Below are 26043 nucleotides of genomic sequence, written 5' to 3'. Positions count from 1 at the left end.
ATATAGCACACGTATCTATAAAACAAGGTACTCAAGGCGCTGAGTATATATACAAACTTTCAGAATGATAGGTAATTGCAGTGATGAATTTTGAGACCCAATTATTTAGCACCTTATAAGGGTTTACAAGGTGCTACATCGCATACAACAGCCACAGCCAGGAACACCGGGGCGAACCCCTTCTCTTTTCAAAAAGTGCACTCTTCATGGTGTCCTAGTAAGCGCATAGTTCTGCAGTAAGCAGCGTGCTGGTGAATTAGGTCAATTCAGTTAAAAACAAAGCAGGCCTAGAGTTACACGCATGGCCTCTGTTGCCCCTGGTCTTGGCCTTCGAGCCCCTTTGAAAGGTTTGCATGGACTTTGAAATTTTCCAATGGAAGAGCCCTCTGCAAAATGAAAGTATTTACACATACATATTATATGTATGCTTGAATGGTATTAAAATTGCAAGAATACATTTATACATGTAATTTAAAAAAGGAAATTGATACAGAACTAGTAGTAATGCAATATTCCAGAAGATTTTTGTGTTTTAACAAATTTTGAGGAGTCAAGAAAGACACAAACATTATTGCCAATTTAATAAATTTCTCAAAAGAAAAAAGCACATCCAATTCCAAATGCTTCAAGACATGACAAACTGTTTACATTACATCTGAAAGTTGCCACTGCGGTTAAGTTTTAAATTACAAACACCGAGATGGTATTTGACGATGATATTACACCTAGGTTCAGTAATTTTAAACTTCAAAGATCTTTCTGTTATCAGATTACCCTTGATGTACATGTACAACGCCTCGTCGATTGTCAGTTTTTTACCGAAGGAAGGAAAATACTCATGTTTACCAGGGACACATATGTAGAAGATTTAATTTTGTGACCATTAGCAAGGTATTTTTTTCTTTCTTTCTTGACATGAGTGTCTCACGTACTTTGGTTGATCTTGTCATGAGCTAGCTAGTGGCTGCCCTAGGGTGATATATGTTAAGAGTGGGTGTAGTAAATCTTCTCAAAGCAAGTCGCATACTGTGCAGTATCTATGCATTGTACTTTATCTTTATTGTACTAATCCACCAATCAGATGCTCGAACTGGCGGGGGTGGGGGGGGGGGGGGGATAAAAACCTATACTACTTCCTCTGTTTTATATACTACTTCCTCTGTTTTTATTGCACAGTGCGTATTGTCAATGCGTCACGCTCCGTACTCGGACAGTGCAAAAATTACAATCGAAACTTTGTGTGCGCGCATGCTGTTCGTCGCGAAATAACGTTCTGAAATTTTAAACCTTGCGTGCTGCACGTCAGACTGGAAGATAAATTCGTTGTATAGTGCGCTCGTGGAATACGAAAAAATATAGCGCGTCTGCGTTCCACATCCAACTCAGCCTTTCGCCCTCGTTGGATATGGGACGCAGAAGCGCTATATTTTTCCGTATTCCACTCGCGCTTGTGTGATAACTTATAGTATATGGTCAACAACATAGTAACACTATTGAGTGCAACCCAAGTTATTTCAGTCTCAACATAATACCTCTGAAAATTAAGCCATTTTGGATGTTCCCTTTTGAGAAATATTATATCAAACCAAAGATGGGTTTCAGGGTTAGTATTATGATGAAAAACATGGTCAAGGGTGTAATTTAAAGGAACGTTACAGAATTGGTAAGAAAACAAAATTGTGAAGATCGCAGATTTACATAAAACTTACACGGTCTAATGATGATGATAGTAGAAAACATCCCTTAAAATATTTCTACCTGAAATGCCATATTTGATGAGAAATAAATAATTTAACTTTGCGTTTGGAGTTTTTTTGCTCAGTGAGCATTTTATTAATTTTTTTTGTTTGCATCAATGTCATGCAAAATGTGTAATCGGTTTTTCACTATTTTCTCGTGACCCAGATGGCCGATCGATCTCAAACTTCTACAGGTTTGTCAGTTTATGTATATGGTGGATTACATAAAGTGCTTACACTGACAGCAACTGTTTTGTTAGCAAAACCAATTCTGTAATGTCCCATATTTTAATCAAGCCTTACCTATTCCTCTCTTGAATTGGTCGACCGGTTGACTCGAGAGACCGAGGACAGTGACATGAGCAACACGATCCATCTCATGATCCTTGCCATACAAGCTCAGCTCGTTGTCTTTGGACTGTTGCAGCACCTGATGGAACACAAAAAAAAACAAATGTTAGATAAGATTCAAAATCTTAACTCAAGTAATCATAAGGTGAGGATTGCGGTAGCACGTTGTGTAAATCACTCTGGAGTTGTGTTAGTTAAGAGAAGAAATCATATGGCACGATTGGTGTTTTAGAATTTGCTGAGCAGAAAAATCATGGACAAGTCATGGCAAATCTTGCAAGAGAATGGCCTGGAATTACGAGGAAGAGGCCATGATCCCTGCAGCCCCTGCCCCTTTCCCAAAAAAATTGATGATTTTCCCGAAATGCATTTTTGCAAAAATGAAATGGCCAATGGCCTTGCCCTTTCCACGCAAAAATTCCAGACCTGAAGAAACGTAAAACTGTACTTCTGTATACAAATTTAAAAACCTACTTCTAAAAAGAACTGTGCTTGATTTCTAGTCTCTTCTTCATTTTGTTTCTAGTCTTATTATTAAAATTCCAATCCAGTAAAGATTCTGAGCTACAAGTCAGAACTACAGGTCAGGGCTACATGAACAAGCTATAGTTAGCGGTCTTGTGCATTTCCTCCCCAAATTCTCACCCTGGTCCATTAAAGCCATTGGACCCTTTCGGTTCAGAAAAATAAAATAAAAGTTCACAGATTTACAAATAACTTACAGGGTTTACAGAAGGCAATGGTGAAAGACTTCTCTTGAAATATTATTCCATGAAATGCTTTACTTTTTGAGAAAACAGCAAAACAATATAAATTCTCGTTAACGAGAATTACGGATTTATTTTAAACACATGTCATGACACGGCAAAACGCGCGGAAACAAGGGTGGGTTTTTCCGTTGTTTTCTCCCGACTCCGATGACCGATTGAGCCTAAATTTTCACAGGTTTGTTAATTGATATAGAAGTTGTGGTACACAAAGTGTGGGCCTTGGACAACACTGTTTACCGAAAGGGTCCAATGGCTTTAAAGTCTTACGAAAAGCCGAACGAGTGTTTGCCAAAAAAACAGTAAAGGAATATTAAGACAAGGATGTGACAAAGAACAAAATTATGCATGGTCACAACCCTGTCGTTCGCCCTCGCCAAAACATGTCTATCTTTATCCACTTTGTGGAATCAGCTTAATCCTGTAGATTTTCATAATTTGGCTGCATCAAGATCTGTCACTCACAACAGAAGACTGCAAATTGATGGCCCTATTTTAATCCCTTCACACTTTGCACATTTCTATCTGAAACATCAACACCTTGATCTTTAATATGACCAATAAACATTTCTTAAATGTCAGATATTTTGAGGGGCTGGAGTGAATGCTAAAGCAAGCCACCCTTAGAGACACCTATGAATGTAATTGACAGTTAAAGGGACTTGCTACTGTACATGTACCTTGGATCGGGCAAGTTGGTCTTTGAAAAGTGTTTGAAACCGTTTGTTGTGAAATGTACATTGATTAGAAAGATGTTTTCAAAGTAGAACTTTATGATCCACACAAAAATGCCTCGAAATTGCACAGGTTTTCCTTTTACTTTGCAAACTAACGGCCATTTTGTGGAGCCAAAATAAGAGTTTACAGTTACTTCACAACGCATTAAAGGAAAACCATGCAATATCAAGGCATATTTGTGAGGATCACTATATTCTACTTTCAAAATATCTTTCTAACCGTATATATATATTTCATAACAAACGGTTTCAAACACTTTTCATAGACCAATTTGCCCAATCCAAGGTAAAGGCCGAGTCACACTGCAGCGATAACGAGAACGATAACGAACACGACGCAAAGAGAACGCATTGTATTGGTTGAATTGCTCCACGCAGAATACGCACACACTCATTCAACCAATGGAATGCGTTCTCTTTGCGTCGTTATGTCTAATTCGTTCTGGTTATCGCTGCAGTGGGACCGGGCCTTAACTCGTCTCTTTAACCAAGTACAGGATAGATTTGGTAACATCTTCTTAAATTGTCATATTTACATGGGAGCACCATAGGGAGGAGAATGCAAGCCACTCAGCTCAGTAAATGCATGTATTTAAAACAATCTGAGAAAAAAGGGGGTTCATATTGAATTTGATAGATGACAGCTCGGTAAGCAAACTTGCCCAGGAAGTACATGTATGAAGGTAAAGGGCGTGTGTTTCCATGGTAACACCTTAATCAATGTCATCACGTCACAAAGTCTGAACTTGGGCAATTCATCTCTAAAATGTCCTTCATATAAAACACTGAATATAAATCATACCAAACTTATCGTTATAAATACTGAATTTATATTCATACAATTTTTGGTGGAGCTGCACAGCAGAAAAAATTTAGAGGGCGGATGAAAAAAAAAGTAAGATTAGAAAAATTGTTTGAAATTGAAAAACTGTGTCATCGGACAGCAAAAACCAATTGGTCTGTGTATTCTAAAGAAAAAATTCTGCGCTAGTCTTGAGCTTAACTTCAATGCTGTTTCCATTGCATACCACCAGAAATCAAGAATGAACTGAAAACTCTCAGAACAAAATGTACAGACCACATATTTAAAATGTGACATCATCAAGCCTTTTGGGGTTTTGACCAAAAAAATGCACTTGAAGGGTATCAAACACAGTGGCAGATATAGCCTCGTAATATATACCCCCTTTTCATAGGCAATCTACATGTATCTATAGATGGATTGCATAGGACATCATTGGCTGAGAGTCGTGTGCTGTGCGTACACGCATTCACTTTTCCTTTGTTTATCATCAAATATAGCGGCCGATGACGCTACGTGCAATCCATCTTTGGAAAATGACTGAAAAACAACACTGAGTTTGACCTTGGGTGCCCTCTCAAAATATCTACCCCCGTGTTCACTAACACCCAGATGGAAGTAAATTACTTATGATCAAGGCCATGCCTCATATGGTGACATTTACTTAGAAGATAAAACAAATAATTTTACGTCCACTAAAACCCAATGGACGGAGTCTCGTTCAGGTTAAAATGCTAAAGTGAAAAAACAAAATTCTTCTATTTTTTCCTAGCTTTATTTTTCAACTCACATAGGCATTCACGAAAAATGTAGTTCAATTTGAATTGGGAATATTATTATTAGCTTAGTAAATTATTCTTATTGTTGTTTGTACCATTCAAGCCAATTTATAACTGCACTTCTAAAGAAGTTGAGTTTCGAGGATAGCCTAGCTGCATTGGTGGATCATGTATCAAGTTTTAAGATGATTAGTCTATTTTGACCATCAGACAAAATAACATGGAACATATTTAAGTCATAAACACAATATTCAACTAACTGTTGATTTGACATCGAATTGTGGTCTCTACCACATTGTTCAACTCTGCAATTCATTGGGGATCAGGTTGGCTTAGTGGTTTCTTCCCCTGCCTTTCACCTCTGTGGACCCCGGTTCGAATCTCAACTTTTGACCAGAGCCTCGCATGTGAATTGTTTAGTTCCTACCTGATTGAGTGGTTTTTCCCCTAATGGGGTTTTCCTCCAACACCTAAAACTATACATTTCCTTTGTTTCCTATTCATCCTGTAATTTGCGCAAATTGTGCTGTAGGATGTGCAATAAAATAATGATAACACAAAATTGAAGATGGGTGAAATCAACTTAGTGAGGAAGGGGCTTAGGTTAAATCGAAGACAAATCAGCTGTGACAAACCTCTGACATGTTAATGAGTCCAACTGCGAGCGTCTTGTACCCGAGGATGGTTCTGTTCTTGTATCGTTTCCGGCGTTGCAGCATCACGCGTAATTTGTTTCCGTCTCTCTTGAGAAAATGTGGGTACTGAAATAGAAAATGAGAAGCACATTACTGATATGGAAAATGAGAAGCACATTACTGAAATGAAAAATGAGAAGCACATTACTGAAATGGAAAATGAGAAGCACATTACTGAAATGGAAAATGAGAAGCACATTACTGAAATGGAAAATGAGGAGCACATTACTGAAATGGAAAATGAAGAAGCACATTACTGAAATGGAAAATGAGAAGCACATTACTGAAATGGAAAATGAGAAGCACATTACTGAAATGGAAAATGAAGAAGCACATTACTGAAATGGAAAATGAGAAGCACATTAATGAAATGGAAAATGAGAAGCACATTACTGAAATGGAAAATGAGAAGCACATTACTGAAATGGAAAATGAGAAGCACATTACTGAAATGGAAAATGAGAAGCACATTACTGAAATGGAAAATGAGAAGCACATTACTGAAATGGAAAATGAGAAGCACATTACTGAAATGGAAAATGAGAAGCACATTAATGAAATGGAAAATGAGAAGCACATTACTGAAATGGAAAATGAGAAGCACATTACTGAAATGGAAAATGAGAAGCACATTACTGAAATGGAAAATGAGAAGCACATTACTGAAATAGAAAATGAGGAGCACATTACTGAAATGGAAAATGAGGAGCACATTCTATCAACTATACAAAAAGACAATTTCTGGTTCCATAAAGCAATTCTGGGTAGAGTGGTCCACAGGGACCACTTTCATCAGAGGAATAATTTACAAGTTACACCAAAGCAGCAGACAGTGTTTAATGAAATTTATTGGAGGCAAAACTATGAAAGAAACCAGCCAATGCAAAGCATCATGAAACGTATTGTACACGGACTTGACACTTGTTACCCATTTCTATTTTTGTTTGCTTTTTCTTTGTAACGTATTCACACATTTTAATATACTTAGCTCTTTACTCAACAGGGCCCACTTCTACAGAGCTGTTTAAAGGCAGTGGACACTATTGGTAATTACTCAAAATAATTATCGTCATAAAACCTTTCTTGATTACGAGTAATGGGGAGAGGTTGCTGGTATAAAACATTGTGAGAAACGGCTCCCTCCGAAGTAAATAGTTTTTGAGAAAGAAGTAATTTTCCACGAATTTGATTTCGAGACCTCAAGTTTAGAACTTGAGGTCTAAAAATCAAGCATCAGAAAGCACACAGCTTCGTGTGACAAGGGTGTTTTTTCTTTCATTCTTATCTCCCAACTTCATTGACCAAATGAGCTCAAAATTTCACAGGTTTGTTGATTTATGCACATGTTGAGATACACCAAGTGAGAAGACTGGTCTTCGACAGTTACTAATAGTGTCCGGGGTCTTTAAGCAGAAAATACTCACTGCTTAGCGATTTTCTATAATATTAATTATAAACTTATACCGCGCACATATCTGTCTCAATGGAGACACCCAAGGCGCACAAGAGACAACCAGCTAAGCAAATATAAGCAAGACACCCAGATGGTTTGTCTGGTAACCTTATTCTGGTCGGCATAAACTTGTGCTTAATAGTTGATTACTAAAATAATTAAGTAAAAACATTTGGAAATTATTATGATGAACAGTTAACACATAACTAAAATAATAATAATAATAATAAACGTATTTATAACGAGCCTTTTTCCCAAAGGATACAAAGCACAGCCTCAAATTGGGGGCCGAATGTGAAGCCAGTTTCTAAATCCCGTTCTTCATAAGGTAATAGATGCTTTGTTTCATTTGCACCAAAGCTTTGGAATGATCTCCCCAATCAGCCCCATACACTTGACTCATAACAGATCTTCAAAATCCAGTTTAAAGGCAGTGGACACTATATTACTCAAAATAATTGTTAGGATAAAACCTCACTTGGTAACGAGTAATGGGGAGCTGTTGATAGCATCAAACATTGTGAGAAACAGCTCCCTCTGAAGTGACGCAGTTTTGAGAAAGAAGTAATTTTCCACAAATGTGATTTCGAGACCTCAGATTTAGAATTTGAGGTCACGAAATCAAGCATCTGAAAGCACACAACTTTGTGTGGCCAGGGTGTTTCATTATTTTTCTTTCATTATTATCTTGCAACTTCGACGACCAATTGAGCTCAAGTTTTCACAGGTTTGTTATTTTATGCATACGTTGAGATACACCAAGTGAGAAGACTGGTCTTTGACAACTACCAATAGTGTCCACTGTCTTTAAGACTCATCATCGAATCCGCTTACAGTGTACATTTGGTCCAATGCACTTGACATCTTCACATGATATTCTGTGAAATCTTTTTGTCTTAAATTTTTCTTCACTTTGCTAAGTGCCCCAGAATAGGCAACCAGAATGATGGCACTCTACAAACGCCTGGTGATTAACTGATTGATTGATTGGTGGAACTGTTTGGGCATACCCTGGTTAAATATATTCCAATATAAATAACTCAATAAATCAATGCTTCTTAAAGGATTTGGGTACCAGTACATGTTGTACCACAAAACACAATGTCCACAGATTAAAATTAAGCTTACACTGTTTGAAGATGATAATAGAAAGTTAACCTTAAAATATTACTTGCTGAGATGCTGTAGTTTTTAAGAAATGAGCAAAACAATGTCACAAAAATACGTTTTACATGCTAAAATAATTTTCGTCTCACTGGGACAAAAATTATTTTATGACTTGTTTTACTCATTTCTCAAAAACTACAGCAAGTTAGATTTCAGGGAAGCTTTCTACCATTAGTATCTTCAAATTGTGTACGGCTGTGGACATTGTGTGTTGTCTACATCTTGAAATCAGCAGTTTTTGTACAACAATCAGGAAGATATTTAAAAAGTTACATTCAAACAGTTTCCACAACCAGGGAGATTTATCAAATTTGATCATCAGAACATGGACAAGTTTATTTTCAGGGAATCTTCTGCACAATCGAGGATAGTTGGGTAGTTTTTGTACGCTATCAGGGAGATATTTAGAACTACATTTAACAGTTTCCAATTCAAACAGTTTCCACAATCAGGTAGATTTTTTCAAGTTTGACCATCAGAACATGTACAAGTTTATTTTCAGGGAACTTCCTGCAGAATCAGGGCAAGTCGTCAGCTCTGCGAGAACAACTTCACCTTTAAAAATATTCCATTATAGAAGCCCCTCCAAACTGATGCATCGTTAAGTGTACACGCAACCCCTCCCAATTATGTGTAGGATATGAATGTATGGTAATGAAATACAGCTGATGCTAACGAACACGACATAATATAGACCTGTACGCATCTAGTCCGGCTGAATTTAGTAACTCCCTTGGGCTGATTATTGCAGATTTATTTGAGCGTACGCATCCGTTATTCACTCTACTTTATTCCCGCACACTACATATATTCAATGTGTCTAATAACTGCTGTACGAAAGCGTACAGAGAGTAAACTGATTGTAAATTTCCGGATTATCTCTGTGTAAAATATACAGGGCTGTTACTTGACATTTAGACAAAACTCACTACAAACAAATATGTAATTTTTCCATACAATCGTGAACAAAATTATTACAAATGTAATCTTACTGTTTATTTGCTTATCTCTGTTTAGCTTAATGTTTATACTAGATGAAAAAAATACTGTACAACATTTTGAGATTTTTTTTCATGTAAGTCGCTTTATCAAAACAAAAAATTATTATTATTAAATCATTTAGTACATCAAACTACGTCATGTACAAATGTATGTATGTATTATCCCCAGCACCACTTGCAACTGATATTGTTTCCTTTGCTTTTGCCAGGGTGACCTTTTGAAAATTGCAATAGATCCTTTTCTTCAGTGCCCTTTTCCCTGGAGAAATTGTCTCGAACCTTCAAGAATGAGCTGCAATATTCAATTCACACATGTCCTGCATGTCCTGGTTGAGGGGTCAAGCGCAATAAACTCAAACTCTGGTGTTTCTGATCAGCAGAGTGTGGGTTCGAGTCCCATCTTGACACTTGTGCCCAAGCAAGACCTTTGTACTACTACTCCTCCAGATGTGAAAGTTTGAGCTGAACACAGTGTCTTGTCTTCTTACTGAGAAAACAGCAACAAAACTGTCACATGTTTTTTACACAAATAAGAATAAATCCTTGTTTAGCTAAGTGACAACGATTTTATCGATTTTAACCAGCGATAGTCATGTCCTCAAACAATTGTTTCAATTCCTTCTTTCAGGACGACGTTTTGGACTTCCCCTTTGCAAAACAAATAGAAGGAAGTTCTCTTTCGTCCCAGTGGCAACCAGACTTCTGAGTGGTTGACGTTTTGCACTTGTTTTCGTGTGCGGGATGTCAACTATTTGGAGGTCTGGTTCGCCACTGTTTACCTGTTAATGTCTTATTTGTTTTGTGGTTCTTAATAGTGACAATCAATGTTTTTTTTTTTTTTTTTTTTTTTGTGTTTTTGTGGTGTTTTTTTTATAGTGTTCACTTGTATATAATTGCTGTGGTTTCAACCATTTGTACATAATCTGCCTAGTCATTTTGTCAAGTAATCTTTATATTTTTAAATTATTGTTTTTTTGTATATTTCTCTTAATATTTTTTATATGGAGCTGGTCTACTATTGTAATTGCCTGCAAAGGATGATTATAGTTTTTTGAATTGAATTTAATTGAATTGAATCTCATGGTAACAGCACTCCCAAATGGACAACACTAAACAATTTGAGAATCGATAATGCATGAATTCTCAGATTCAAGAGTTTTTATTGATTTCAAATTAACGGGGCATTTCAGAAAGAAAAAAAAATTCACAGAATGCATACAACTATTACCATCTTCATAACAAGTAAGCTTTTGGTTGAAAATAAATTTATTTTAACTGTTAAAACTATTTTTTTCCGGGTCATTACTGAAGTATGAAGTTTTGCCCTGCTCTTGTTGGTCTTTCAAGTTATTGTGTGAATTGTAATCAAAGGTCGTAATGTAGTAATTATGGTTACAATTGAAAAAAACTAACACTACAGAATCATGCTGGTGCATGAACACAGGTTTCAAGTGTACTTTACAAGGGGACTTTGTTTCAGGTGTAGTATGCCGTACACGTGTTCATTGTGTACACAAGGGAGTAATTTCAGACAAGCTTTGTCGTGTTATCACTAGATTCAAGCCACAAATGATCCAATTTATCGTTCTTGTACTTTTTATTATGGCACGAGTACTATGTATAATGCTGCTATTTGACAACAGACTGTATATTGACAATGTGGTGATCCTTCTTTTATTTAGCAGGTGCAAGCAATAATTGCTTTCCTTTAAAAAACATGTTACATGTACGTAAGGCCAGATCAATCATAAACACTGTTTTTACGAAGTAAAACGATATTATTCAAAGTTTGAAAAATTAACACGAAGGCCTTCTGTACGCCAACTTTCAACTTTCATCTTGTAAATATAATTCTGTTTTTAAAACCGGCTTTAATTTTCACTTCAGGTTTGACCATAAAGAACATGCAATAAAAAGGTGCACATCGTGATCTTTGGCATACAGGCATTTTGAGCTCCAAGCACTGCACTGCTGCAGTCTTGGGGATTTTCACTCAACATTTTTAATCTATCAAGGAACACTTCATGATAATTTTTTATGAAACCAATATTGTAAAATTTACAGCTAATGTGTAAACGAATATTTACATATCAAGATCAAGATAACAATGGGTGCCTCTTTATCTTGTTTCTAGCCAATTCAACAAACATGCAGATTACAGTGTCAATAGCAACAGGGTTTAAGATGTTGACTTTATAAAGGAAACAGACAGAGAAACAAATGAAGCTGACTGTCAGTATGTAAATAAGTTATTTTGTGAAATCTTCATCCTCAAAACAAAAACCAAATTTCTTCTAACCATCCCCATGACCACCAGTACTGATGACCACTTCCCCTCTGACCCCCACAAATTTAAAACACTGGTTAACTGTAAGGTAGGGGAAACACGTATACTGTCTTTATAAAACTTGCTCAAACACTGGTTTTGTCATATTTAAATGACACAACACTGTACTTTTTCTTTAATATTGATAATAAATTGGAGCTGAAAAAGAGGCTTTGCATGTACTCTAAATTTAAAAGGCAGTTAAGCCAATTTGCTTAACAGGTATACAAAATTAAATGATTTCAAGGAAAAGTTTCACTGCTAGCTTTCAAGAAAACAAGTTTTTTGTATACAAAGTATGCCACTGGTGCAAGCAACTGCCGGCAAACAGGTATAAATAGCCAGGTGACTTGTCTGAGTGTGCACACTTCATGCAGGGTTTTCCCACAGCTTTTGAAGTAGCAGGTGAACAAATACAAGTAACCGGCTTATCATAAGCCCATTGGATTCAGGGAATCAGACACAACATGGCTACCTCATGAATGTGCATATAAACGTATGAGGCACATAATCAAACGGTAAAATTATGTGCAAACTAAATGACTCATTAAATTTCAAACCTTGGATTCACCAATAGACAAATCCATTAAGCTCCCTCCCATTGACCAATCACAACCCATTGCGCCACCAAAAGTCTGACACAATACAGTCAGACATACATGCGCGTATTACCCTTGGCGCACGCAGCAGAGAATGAGTTGTGCAGAATGGCATTGGAGAGACTCCCATGTTCTTGCTCACATGTACGCAATGGGCAAAGCCTAATGTATCGGTCTATTAGCAACCTACGTACATGAAACCCGACAGTGGTAAATGAAACAATAGGAGACTTTCCAACGCTAGGTGGCAGCAGACATACCGGGTAAATTTCCTTTGTTTACGTAGTTCTGAACATGCGCATAATTCTGAGAACAATGGATTTACCCGGTAAGTCTGCTGCCCTCTATCGTCCCAGAAAGTCTCCCATTGCAAATGCAAATGAAACAGTTGATGGTGTGATTATAACATACTATACACCAAGTGATGGCTGCTGTGTACAGTGCAATATTATCAGCTTGAGATTAATAATAACAAATCCTTGAAGCTATGATATAGGAAAAGGCACTTAAAGGCAGTGGACACTATTGGTAATTGTCAAAGACTAGCCTTCACAGTTGGTGTATCTCAACATATCCATAAAATAATAAAACCTGTGAAAATTTGAGCTCAATCGGTCATCGAACTTGCGAGATAATAATGAAGGAAAAAACACCCTTGTCACACGAAGTTGTGTGCGTTTAGATGGTTGATTTCGAGACCGTCTCGAAATCAAATTCGTGGAAAATTACTTCTTTCTCGCTATGAGCACTTCAGAGGGAGCCGTTTCTCACACTGTTTTATACCATCAACCTATCCCCATTACTCGTCACCAAGAAAGGTTTTATGCTAATAAATATTTTGAGTAATTACCAATAGTGTCCACTGCCTTTAAAGCCATTGGGATGGACACTTTCTGAACAGATTTACAAACAACGTACAGGGTTTACAGAAGATGATGGTGAGAGACTTCCCTTGAAATATTATTCCATGAAATGCTTTACTTTTTAAGAAAACATTAAAACAAATATCAATTCTCGATATCGAGAATAACAGATTTATTTTAAACACATGTCATGACACTGCGAAACGTGCCGATGACCGATTGAGCCTAAATTTTCACAGGTTTGTTATTCTATAAGTTGTGATACACGAAGTGTGGGCCTTCGGACAATACTGTTTACCGATGTTGTGCGATTGCTTTAAAGGGATAATATGTAGCTGTTGGAAGTCCTTTCCGCATCCTAGTCCTTGATCAAAATGTAAATTAAAAAACACAGCTTTCTTGCTGGCAGGCCATGATCAAAATGAAAGTGTCACGTACACATCATGTTCACGCACATGTATAGACACCTATGCGCTACTGATTAGATACTAAACCTGAAGACAAATGGAGTGTGCTGTTCTTATAGTAAACCGTTCTTATAGCAAAACTAATCAGGATACCGGCCTCAGGTGGTGCGCAGGATTTGGTATTTTAGCTGGCAACCTCAATCTTGTAAGCATAATTTTGTTGTGCTTAGCTACTTTAAACTCAGTAAATACTAGTAAGAATCATCTTTAGACAAATTGTCAATATAGTGATTTGACATCACACTCTGCTGAGCAATTATAATTGATTCACATTTTAAAGGATCAAACTTGGCGAGCTTTGTGAAATAGAGGTCCGCGGCAAATATTGCTTTTTCAACAATTTTCTGCTTTGCAGAAATCAGTAGGACACCACTCACAAATTGTACGTGTGGCATGCTATTTTGGCTGGTAACCTTATATTCTGGTAAGCATAATTTTATTCTGCTTAATAAGTAGCTTTATTAAGTTAGAGTAATAGACCCTGGTCCTTCCACGAAAAGATTACTATCACTTGGTGGTCACCACAAACAAGATTACCAGCTCATTATTACTTCCAAGCCAATACCACACAAAGCTTGAAATCTTACTTGTATAAAATCACTTTTGTTACACAACAAGGTTGTAAACGACAATGTTGGTTTCATGCTGTGAACAGGCATTGACATTCCACTGTAAGTAAAGAGGGTAATTGTATAAGAATAGTATGTACATATCGCTCTCGCAATTAGTACATTTAAAATTTATTGTGTACTTTTTTTTACGAATCTGCGCATTTGATTTAGTGTTTTCTTCAAACTGCATTTGTTTGGGAGCATAAAGTTCTACATACCTGTAATGAAAACGATAAATCCAACTCGGTGTCCACCAAGCTCCCCTGACTGAAAAAGATCTCATTTGAGCGGAGAGTACGCTTGGAGCTCTGTAACATTCAAGAAGACAAAAATACAACATGTTTCATTTCTTCCAATAAGTATGCAACTAGTATAACAATTTAACACACACAAAAACTCAATCATTGACCCTTGACCCCTCCAAAGACCATCCAAGTTTTATGCCCTCCGAGCCAAAAATGAAGAGTTAAGAAGAAATGAGGGCTGTAAAACTGGGCCAGGCATGCCAATCTTGTCCTAGTTCAAACATACATGTAATGGTGTGAAGTCACGGGAAAGGAGGATATCGGAGGATTGAGTAGGGGTTCAAACAATGTCCAACTATAGTGACTACCAATCTGGAAAAAAATGTTTTTGAATAAGCACATTTATATTGTAAAATGGTATGCTACAATACAGTATTATGAGTTTCCATACACAATGTAGGCTAATTATATCATCAAAATCAAAGCCGTCTATTTTAAATATTAGGCATGTTTATACAACCATAGAGGAAAGGACACAACGTACACATTTTGTGAATGTCACAAAACAAAACATTCTAAACCCACCAGTAAATATCAAATTTCTAAGTAGCATTAATTCTCAAAAAGACTCCTGCCATGTTGGGGGAAAACACACTGGCATTAATGTTTAAAAAAGTTCAGATGAGAAACCATTCGTTTTTTCTAGCTTTACAGCCAGCGGGAAATAATTTAATTCTTCACTGACCAAACATACAAATGTCAAGATATGTTTGCCATTGCCAGGGTCTTCCAAACTACACAGTTTTGTTTGGATACATTGTATACATAATTTTGCAGTTTAAATCTTAACATTTATACAAGACGTTCAACTTGTTTAGATAAGTAGGAATGAAACGGGGACACTCCATCCTCAACCTTAAACTTTACTCGTCTCTCAAGTCAATGTCAAAAATGTGAATCTTCAACCGACCAAAAATAAACGTGTCAACTCTGATCAATTGATTGTTTTGTTCTGTTTGTCGGGACCGAAATTCTTCTTTGACAGTTGCTTGGGGTGTCCAGTGGTAAGTATTCACACATCAAAAGGCCAGCCATGCTGTGCAAACTCTCCAAACTGGAGAACTCCAACGGAGATGCTCCTAGCAAATGAATTCTCAAGATGCATGTTTGAAACAGACTTGATCATGCTTGGTATGTCGGCAAGGGGTTGTCTAAAGTTCTCCACATTTTGAAAGCATCTTATTTTCTTTGCGATGAAAATAAAATCCTTTTACAAGGCCGCCCAGAAAGAGACGATTCAGGGTGATGGCTATACACCAACGGGAAATCAGAAGGGTAGCTAGATAAATAAATCTCTGATTGCTGGAACAAGGCCACTTTTCTTAAGGAGAGGACAACCCCAAAATTATAAGAATGTTTACCGTATTACTTTCTAAGGGGTACCAAGGACTAGATCACTTGTGTGTTTGTTTGTTCACAGGTTAGGGTCATACTTTTGGAAAGAAATACATGTACGTGTGTGTACAAGGGCAAAATGTCTGGCATTTTTGTTGTTTCTTTTACGGTAAGGTGTACGTTTGGTAATCACTCTTAAAATAAACGTCAATAAAAACTTACTTGGCTAGAAGAGCTTTCATTAGTATCAAGTATTTTGACAATCATTTCACTTTGAAGTAGTGTGGGTTATGGGGGGAAAGTCAGCTTTTTTCTATCCCCAAAAATGTTAATCTGAGAAACGTTGTCAGAGATACAGTCTTTGAGATGTGATGGCAAGCGCACATACAAAACGTAACTGGGTGAGAGTATATACTCCATGTAGAGCCACAGGCCTGATCTAGACAATATTCCAACCTGTTAAGTTTTTTTTACAAAAACAAAGGTGTTTTTCCGAAACAGAGAAAAACATAGTAAAAACTTGTTAAAACAGAAACACTTTACACCAGACAGCGACTTCAGTTTGAGCTTATTAATAACCCAAATCGTTACATCTCAAATGTTACAGGAATCGATACGCCACATTTCAGCACATGGGCATACACATGTAGCAGAGGAAAAAAAGACCTTGTCTTTGGGCAAAATTATCTTTATTTATAGATGACTGGCTTGAGGTATGAAGTGATAAACAACACTGTTGTTTGGAATGTTATTAATGTACAGAGTTTTGCGCATGGCAATGATTATCGAAAGCTCAATTTTATCAAGAAGAAAACCTACTTGCACTGAACTATAAAAAGTATCCTGTGAAATGCTACAACTCACTTAGCTCTTATTTTTGGGTTGTTGTTGTTGTTCAGAAATTGAAACCCACAGGAAAAAAGGGACAACTAAAGACAAGCTAACATGTCAGCTCACATTGCTTTTAAAATGCACAGCCAATATGGTAATATCAAGGATAAACTGGCTTGCTTTAGAGGCAGAACAGTTGGGAATTTTAGTTAGATGCAACAAATAAATAACATGTTCTTTTGTAAGTACATGTACTATCAGCCCACAATTACAATGGAAACATTGCATGCCTGAACCCAGGGAAGGTACCAGAAACAAACCGTAAATCCCACGAGCAAACTGGTTAAATGTGCCCTATAGATGTTTATTATAAGAAATAATGACGTATTTATATCAGATTTAAAAAAAATCTTATTTCAAATGGTGTCATGGATGAATACTCCAATTTTTGCTTCAGAACAAAATGTCTTGAAATGAAATTATAAAAAAGAAATTGACTAAATCAACTTCCAGCACTAACTTACAAGCAAAGTAAACCAATCTGAAGACAAGGAAGATCAGGTTTTGAGTAGTTAGTTTTAGTATGAAGGTAGAATTTGTGGACTTTGTAGGGATGTTAATGTAAAATATTGTGATTAATTGCACACATGATGCTCTTGCTAACGTCAGTGTACAGTTCGGGAACAAATAACAAAATTTTGAATTTTATATGCACAAACGACAATGTGCATTCAGTAGCCTCACACAAGTACTCTGAAATGCCCAAAGAACACTGTTCAATCACAAAAGAAATCAAAGTTAAGCCCAGTTCATACTTAATATGCCAATGTGAAAGCAAAGCGAATTGCCCTGTGAAACAGTTGCGAAACAATTGCAGGTACAAGAATATTTGCGTCACTTTGTTTGCCACTGGGAAAAAGTATAAACTGGGCTAAACGCAAATTTTGTGCATGACACTGTGGATTTTAGAGAAACACCACGAAAGTACAGCCATTGCCGTAATGAAACTCACAGCCCAAGAATAACACAACACCTCAGGGAATACAGAGTGAGTGGTGCAGACAACTGAGCAATCCTCAGCGGCGGCTGCTACATGGCAAAAAGCAGTCAATGAATCCAGAAAAACAATTATCCACTTGCAAAAACGACGACTTTGGTGAAGCGATACACTCTGGGGTTTTTTTCCCCAACAGTTAAGGTTACTTAATGATTAATTCTTTTTAATTTGTTTTGGGGGGTTTGCAATTTTGTAACTGTCTCTCTGGGTAATGTGCACATACTGTTTATTTTTTCGTTACTGTATGCCTATGTGATTTAAGGGTTTTTTGTAATTTCTGTAATTTTTAATATTTTTAGACTCGCAAGCCGAAGTGAATTTCACTGTATTTTATATGTATTTATAAACAATTGAATTGAATTGAATTAAACATGGAGATACCCTTCCAGAGCCGGGGGACCCAGCTGTTGTAGATGCTATTTTTGTGTGCGACAAACAAACGTTTTGCTAGATTTTGCTCTCAATATCTAGATCCCACAAGTGTATCCTGTGCCTCCATGCGTATTAACTGCATTAACTAATTCTATTACATACAACAATAACCCCTATCAATCAGCGTTGGATGCAGAGTGTTAAAAGCTCAACTGCCATTGACTTTCATAGTGGGATCAATTAACACCGTGTCAACATCATCAAGTCCTTAACAGTGACACATAAAAGGACATTTAAAGCTCCCAGCTACTGTATTTGAATTAATTTACAGTTAGTGATGGAACCCATCACTGGACTGCCGGCCTGAGGCCAGTGATTCTAGCTCAAGTCCAGCAGTCTCAAAATAATGCATTTTTTCCCCCTTTGAAATGTTCAGGCACAACGTAAATGTAGCTTTCCACCAGATCAAGTTTGCAATACAAAACTACACAGATTTTAAAGTTACAACATATTATGTAAAAGGTGGATGTATATCGTTGGATGTATGGTTGATGTACAGTGCATATAACAGGGATGAGAGTCATTGCCGACAAAAAAGTCAGAAACTGGGATTCAAATCTTAGGGGATACATTGAAAAGATGGCATTTCAAACTTTTGATCACCATTTGGAGTTGTAGATTCCAATGAGCTTTGGGGAACAGTATCTTCAGTACTGGAGAAGTAGATCAAACAGCATGTCTTATAAACAAATTTATGTTTTATTGCCAGGTAGACTTTTAAAAAGTCTGAAATCAGACACAAGACTGACAAATCTCATCCCTGATATAACCACGGCTCCATGTTAATTAAGTTATGTACACTCGGCCTTAATATTCGCTCTTGACACGGCCGTCAATTTTCCTCTCGTAATATAAGGGGCACTCTATGGGGAAAAGGTAAATTTGTATTGGAACTATGCAAAGGGAAAAGTACAGGGCACAGGGCACAGGGCACAGGGCACAGGGCACAGGGCACAGGGCACAGGGCACAGGGCACAGGGCACAGCAACAATTGCTGTATGTGCCAATGGGTTATCTTGAGGCATGTACACTGAAAATCTACAGTAAATACAGTTCACATAACCTTCGGCAAAAAGTGTGGTTCATTAACTTCCTGCCCTATTCCTTATCTAAGGCTTTGATCAATATTAAGTAATCTTCTCTTTTAATTTATTCAATATTGCCTTAATTAATGGCATCCTTCAATATTGCATGCACGTTACTGTGTCATTATATTTGGCTATTAATTAACTTTCTAGTTGCCTATTGTTCCATTGTTCCATTGTAATATTGCACTTGGTACTGTATAACCATGGTATACATACAGTAATTCATATTCCATAAACATTGTATGTAGAGCCTAAGTGTACTACAATGTCTCATACTTTGATCAGTATAAGCAATCTTCCCTTTTAACTTATTCAATATTAAAGGGCAGGATTGGTTTTAAGAATAAAAACCACTGTTTAACTTTAGCCTGAAAGCTTCTTGATTATGAAGTTCATGTGGAACCACATTTTTCTGTGAGTTATTTCCCCCTGAAATAAAGTCAAATAACCAATTATAAAGTAGTGTAGCTGAAAACCTGAAGTTTATATTGTTTGTAATTTAAATAAAAACAGCTGATTTGGGTTGTTACAACCTTAATAAGGACAAATGTGTTGACATGCTTGTAGGCCTATACATGGTTTTTCACTAACTCATTCCTCCATGCTAAAACAAAGGATTAAGCCCAAATGTCCACAGGTTTGTCAGTTTATAAACATGGTTGATCACAAAAAACATGAACACTGTCTGCGACTATTTTGTCAGCTAAAACAATCTGACTGTCTAATACCTTTAACATTATCCTTTGCAACATTGCATGCACTTTACTGTGTCCTTAAATACTTGACAATCAATGAACTATCAAGTGCCTTCTGTTACCTTGTACACACAGTATTATTGAACTATGCAGTAGTTTATGTACATTTAAAGGCAGTGGACACTATTGGTAATTACTCAAAATATCTATTAGCATAAAACCTTACTTGGTGACGAGTAATGGGGAGAGGTTGATGGTATAAAACAGAGTGAGAAACGGCTCCCTCTGAAGTGCCATAGTTTTCGAGAAAGAAGTAATTTTCCATGAATTTGATTTCGAGACCTCAGATTTAGAGCTTGAGGTCTCGAAATCAACCATCTAAACGCACCGATTGAGCTTAAATTTTCACAGGTTTGTTATTTTGTGCATATGTTGAGATACACCAACTGTGAAGGCTAGTAGTCTTTGACAATTACCAATAGTGTCCACTGTCTTTAAAACAACACACCAATTTGTAAGCACTAGTAGTAGTAGTAGTAGTACGCACTTGTAAAGCCAACTGGCAATTCTTGCATCTTGCGATCATGATGTTTTAGACAACCGTCAGGGAGATATTTAACATTACATTTAACAAACATACTACAAATAGGGCCACAGTTCCTACATCATCAATACTAATTTTTATGTACAATTTCCGTAAATAAGGTAATCAAATAATAAAACAGTGGATGCATAATTTAAATGAAAATTTTAATACTGAAAGGGTGAACGCACTTTTCATAAAGGCCTATTCACTGCGTATTGCTCTCTTGAGTAAGTACACATGCAGTATCAACGCTTTCACCACTAGACTGCTGAAATCTAGCCAGCCTGTGAGTATACAATATAAGGCTGCATCCTAATTGGCTACGGCTACAGCTATCACTGTTGCTAAGGACAGCCTCTAGACCTTTATAATATAGTGTTGATAAACCTCACTGGTTGGCATAGATGGTAGAATTGTGTCCACAGATGTGGCCAAATTCAACATTTCTGTAAACTTGTAATTATGGGTATTTGTTTCAAACAAATTCAATGCTGTTTTGAGTGTTTGTGTCACCTTATACAAACTATGGCTATCTGTTTTGCTTTGCACTTGTGGCTTTCAATATTTTTCCAACCTTGGTTGGCAAAATCTCCGGCTGTGACATTGAAATGGAAAGGTCTATACTTCCATGCCTATGATGCCGATGATGCCGATGATGCGGCTATCCAGCTGTAGCCATAGTCAAAGCCGTAGCCACTAATTAAAACACAGCCTTAGCAAACAAGATGATCCGAATGACATGCACTCGAGTGCTTCATTAAAAACTAGCACAGGATCCAGTGTCTGGGAATTGGAATGAGATGAGAAAACTCTGTGCTACATGTTTGCAACCTTACGGAGGGAATTAGGCATACAATGCAACGAGAGAGGGAATATGAGATGGGGAGATTGATGTTATTGTGTACTTATTATATCAAGCTCTGTGAATTAGAGTGTGATGAATGTGAAAAGCAGATCTCAACTTGTTTCAAGTGTCGGGCCTGAATGCTACCTTGTTTTAAAGGCAAGGCGGATTCTCCTCAGTTCAAGGTTTATTTCATTCAAGATTCATGGCTGATGTCTTCTTGTTGTGAGGGCAAGGCAGTTTATCCTCAGTAAATGGTTTATTTGATTCCAGATTTGGGGCTAATGTTTCCTTGTTTAAAGGGCAGGGCAGTTTATCCTCAGTAAAGGATGTATTTCATCCAAGATGTTTGGGCTAATGTTTCCTTGTTTAAAAGGCAGGGCAGTTTATCCTCAGTAAAGGATGTATTTCATCCAAGATTCAAGGCTAATGCTTCCTTGTTTGATGGGCAGACAGTTGTTTAGTAAAGGGTTTATTTCAGTCAAGATTCAGGCCTGATACATTCTTGTTGTAAGGGCAGAGAAGTTTATCCTCATTTTAGGGCAACCTCATGAGTGAAACTAACATTTCTACTGGAACATTTCACTGGGGCACTGAGGCAATTGCATCTGTTGCCTCAGTGAAGTTAGTAACGCTGCCTGCTCCTAAAGGCCAGTGAACACTAATGCATACATAAAATGCAGGAAACCATACTCTGAATCCATCAAAACCAAGTCCAAATCTCAGAATTGTCTTGGATAACCAAGACATTTACACATTTTATAACATTGTACACTTGTCATACCAAAGGTGGAATAAATTACCTGCATGCGTACAGCGATGATGACGGAACCCAAGTCGGTCTCAAGGTTCTTAAGCACCACTAAGCGAGTTAACCTCAGACTGCATAACCTGAAATAACAAACAAACGCCGACAATTATAAGATGAACACTGCCCTCTACTGAGAGGGACACATATAATAGCAACAAGATATGACATCACATGTCAAGGATCGAGCATGACGCCAGATATCTAATACAACAAACAATATTATACACGCAGACAATTAACAGGAACACTGCCCTCCACTGACAGACAGGCTTCGCAATCTGATGTCGTGCTTTGGGGCAAGTTGAACACGATGGACTACAAGGGTACCCATCCCTTAGATTTGTTGATAGAGAAACCTTTGACCTTGCGTGGTGTTACCATGGAGGTAGTTATAAATCCCACCTCACAAACATTGAAGTGGATTTACAATGACTATGTATGAAGCACCAAGGAGGAAGGAAATCATTCCATGATTCATTCCTGAACACTCAGAGCCTACACTCACCTTTCACTGGTCATAAACTGTTACATAATCTTTCCATTCCATGAATATCAAAGATTACATGTACATGTACATGTGTACCCTTACATGTCACAGCTTGAAGTTTGAAGAAATCCAGAATTTGTTTTATAAGACCAGAATCTTATGAGAAAGAACTTTCTACACAGTTTAGCATGATTATTGCAAACTGTTTTTTATATGAATGAGCTGCATGTGAATATCAAATTTGTCTTTCAATCTTGTAACTGTCTTGTGTCCACCGATCACTAGCGACCAGTTTGAGTTCTAAATATAATAGATAATGATTTGGATAAAGAATATTAATTTTGTTTTTTTACCCATACATCGATGTGTGTTAGCACTGTGTACTTTCCCCCGAGTCCTGTGAACAAAAATATCACATGCATATTACAGGCATGCAACTGCCCGTTGAAAAAAAAAAGAGGAAAGTTTTTAAAGGCACAATGCAAGTGCGATACCCACAATGGTACCCTACAAAATGTTAGTTTATTAGGCTCTTAGGTGCATTGTTAGCATGTACTAGGCTTATTTTACATGATTGTAGTTGTACACTGTTGTTCCCAGGCATATATTAGGCTAACAACAAAAAATCCGAAAAAAAAAATCAATTTTTTTTTTATGTTTAAAAAAGAGAAAGAAAAAAAAACGCGGAATTCCGCGGAAACGCGGAAGAGTTGCATGCCTGATATTACTTGGTTGGGATTCGAACCCAGGACCCTTGCAATTCTAGAGCAGTGTCTTACCAACTAGACTACCAAGGTTGCCCGGTAGCTAGAGGCAGTTTGAATCCTCGGTTTTGGCAGCGGATACCGCGATGACATATAATAGATGTTAAATTTGCATCGGGGATAAAGAATATTAACTTTTTTCAGTTTGAGTTCCTTCAGACAACTAATTGCAAAACAAAAAATATATTTATTGTTATGGTACTATGTAGTATATTGTACATTAATATTCTAGTGAGCTTGTAAAAACAAAAGGGCAAGTGTTCTGTGGCTAGCTTCTAAAAAAGAAAACCACTTAATGGCAAACCATTAAAGTTCTCCCTCGCAAACCGCATGTGAATCAAGTGCTTGCCTAATGAGGTTCATGTTAAAATGAAGGGTGGTGACCAGCAGTCAATGCAAGTCAGATTTCCCTGATGAGGACAACTTCATCAAGCAGCAAAGAGGAGATTCAACCATGAAGGAATGGCCTTGGGACTTAAGGATGGAATAATCACTTGGAGGATCAATCAAGAGCAGAGATTAAAGGCAAACCATCAACTAAAAAGGCCTTTGGTTTTTTCATTCACATGAGAGTCTAGGGTTCTCCGTATACACAAGCTGGTGTACCAAGCCATTACGCATGTTTTGCATGCCAATATCTGCACATTTCCGCTGATACGTAAACAAAAGTAATAACAATGAATTTTTTAATTTATTTTTTCTCACCCCAAAAAAATATGAAGAGAAAACCATAGAATTCTCCAGATTGCACAGTTGGGCTAAAAACACTTAATAGGAAACATTTCAAAGACCTTGTTTCATGTTTTAGCACCCACAAATTTGGGTCCAGAATGCCCCACAATTTGAAGAAAAAAAACCTGAGGAGAACCCTAGAGACCTTAAAACAAGGAATCTTTACTAAAATCACATCGATGTTAAAAAGAAAGTAGCAAATTACAGTTGTCATTGTGAAATAATGACTAAAAGGACCCTCGATATTTATAACAGAGATCCAGACCCCCTCCTGACGTAGTGTGAAACGATTATAATACTACTTCATGAAAGATGCATTAAAAATACGAGGTACCCACTGCTTTGGGCCACCGTTGGTTTCCATTAAGAAAAGTGTTTGTAAAACTTACATTGCATGCATTGTAATATTCCTGGTACTGTATTAGAAGACCCTATCAATATCTCATAGGAAATGGCTTACACACAACAAGGTGCTGTCTATTTGGGTTTTGAGGGAAGTTAAGGTCCGGTTTGAACGAAGGAAATGTGGAAGCTTATCAAAACGTTCCTATTTAAAGAAATCTATCAAGTAAAAATGCCTTTCTATTATTAGCCCTTCAGGAACTGAATAAGAGCAAAATTGATAAATCAAACAAATTGCCCAAATGGAAATGTAATTTGATTCAAATTTGTATCAGGGATAACAAGTACTATTTGCGTTTTTCACCCCTTAACTATTGTATTAAGCACTGTTTACTCTGTACTTTCCAAAGTACTGTGAACAAAAAACCTTCTAAAGCGGATTCTCTGGATCTCAGGAAATATCATTATTTTGAAATTGTATACAACTGATTGGTTAAGTTGCAAAATATTACCCACACAATACAGTGCATTCATGGTACAGCATTAAATGCATAATCTCTTAATGGTACACTGTATTATAATGTAAATACCCTTCGTTTGCAAATCTGCTCTCTAACCCTCTTGAATGCTTTTAAGAAGCAAAACTCATGCACACTGTCTGCTCAATTTCCTTGTCAAAATCAACATTTACAAACGTAGGAGCATAACGTTATAAGAAAGTATACAGAAATTTGAAATGTTTTTTATTTTTTACACTACATGCCGATGTGCAGTGTCCAAATTCAAATCAAATGGCTAAGTATGTACAAGTATCTTGACACGAAAGGCTGGATGGAACCTCTTCTGGTCTCAAAGGGTCTATGTAACTTTTGTAGGACAAAATACACAATGTCCACAGATTTAAACTAAACTTACACAGTTTGAAGATAATGATAGTAGAAAGCTTCCCTGAAAATACTACGTGCTGAGGTGCTGTAGTTTTGGGGAAATGAGTAAAACAATGTCATGAAAATAATTTTCGTCTCATGAGACGAAAATTATTTTAATCATTTACAAACGGATTTTCATGACATTGTTTTACTAATTTCTCAAAAACTACAGCACCTCAGTAAGTAAGATTTGAAGGGAAGCTTTCCACTATCATTATCTTCAAACCCTGTAAGTTTAATGTAAATCTATGGACATTTTGGAAAAAGTACCCAAATCCTTTAAGCTGCAGAAGCTGCATAGAAATGCCCTGTGACCTGATATTCATGAAGACACAATGCAGGCAATTGCCCCCTTGCCCTTTTCTGGCCCTTGCCATGTTCCTTTTGGAATAATAATCAAGACTTAGCCTTGATGCCCCTTTATTTTTCCCAAAGAAACTTACATGTT

General features: G+C 37.0%; 1 protein-coding gene across 4 annotated transcripts in view; it reads right to left on the bottom strand.

Moving 5' to 3' along the window:
- LOC117288475 (phosphofurin acidic cluster sorting protein 1-like) overlaps positions 1-26043 on the bottom strand; it is an 82275-nt gene that overhangs the window by 44341 nt on the left and 11891 nt on the right. For all 4 annotated transcript variants that reach the window (XM_033769356.1, XM_033769378.1, XM_033769363.1 and 1 more), the window contains exons 2-5: positions 22334-22421; positions 14576-14665; positions 5811-5936; positions 2043-2169 (exon numbers count right to left, since the gene is read on the bottom strand). In XM_033769356.1, the coding sequence (XP_033625247.1) occupies positions 2043-2169; positions 5811-5936; positions 14576-14665; positions 22334-22421 (431 nt within the window). The remainder of the gene's footprint in view (positions 1-2042; positions 2170-5810; positions 5937-14575; positions 14666-22333; positions 22422-26043) is intronic.

The sequence above is a fragment of the Asterias rubens genome, chromosome 1 (genome assembly GCF_902459465.1).
Source record: "Asterias rubens chromosome 1, eAstRub1.3, whole genome shotgun sequence".
NCBI classification, from domain to species: Eukaryota; Metazoa; Echinodermata; class Asteroidea; order Forcipulatida; family Asteriidae; genus Asterias; species Asterias rubens.
Note: the sequence above shows the minus strand (reverse complement) of the source record. Positions and strands in the feature narration are given on the sequence as shown.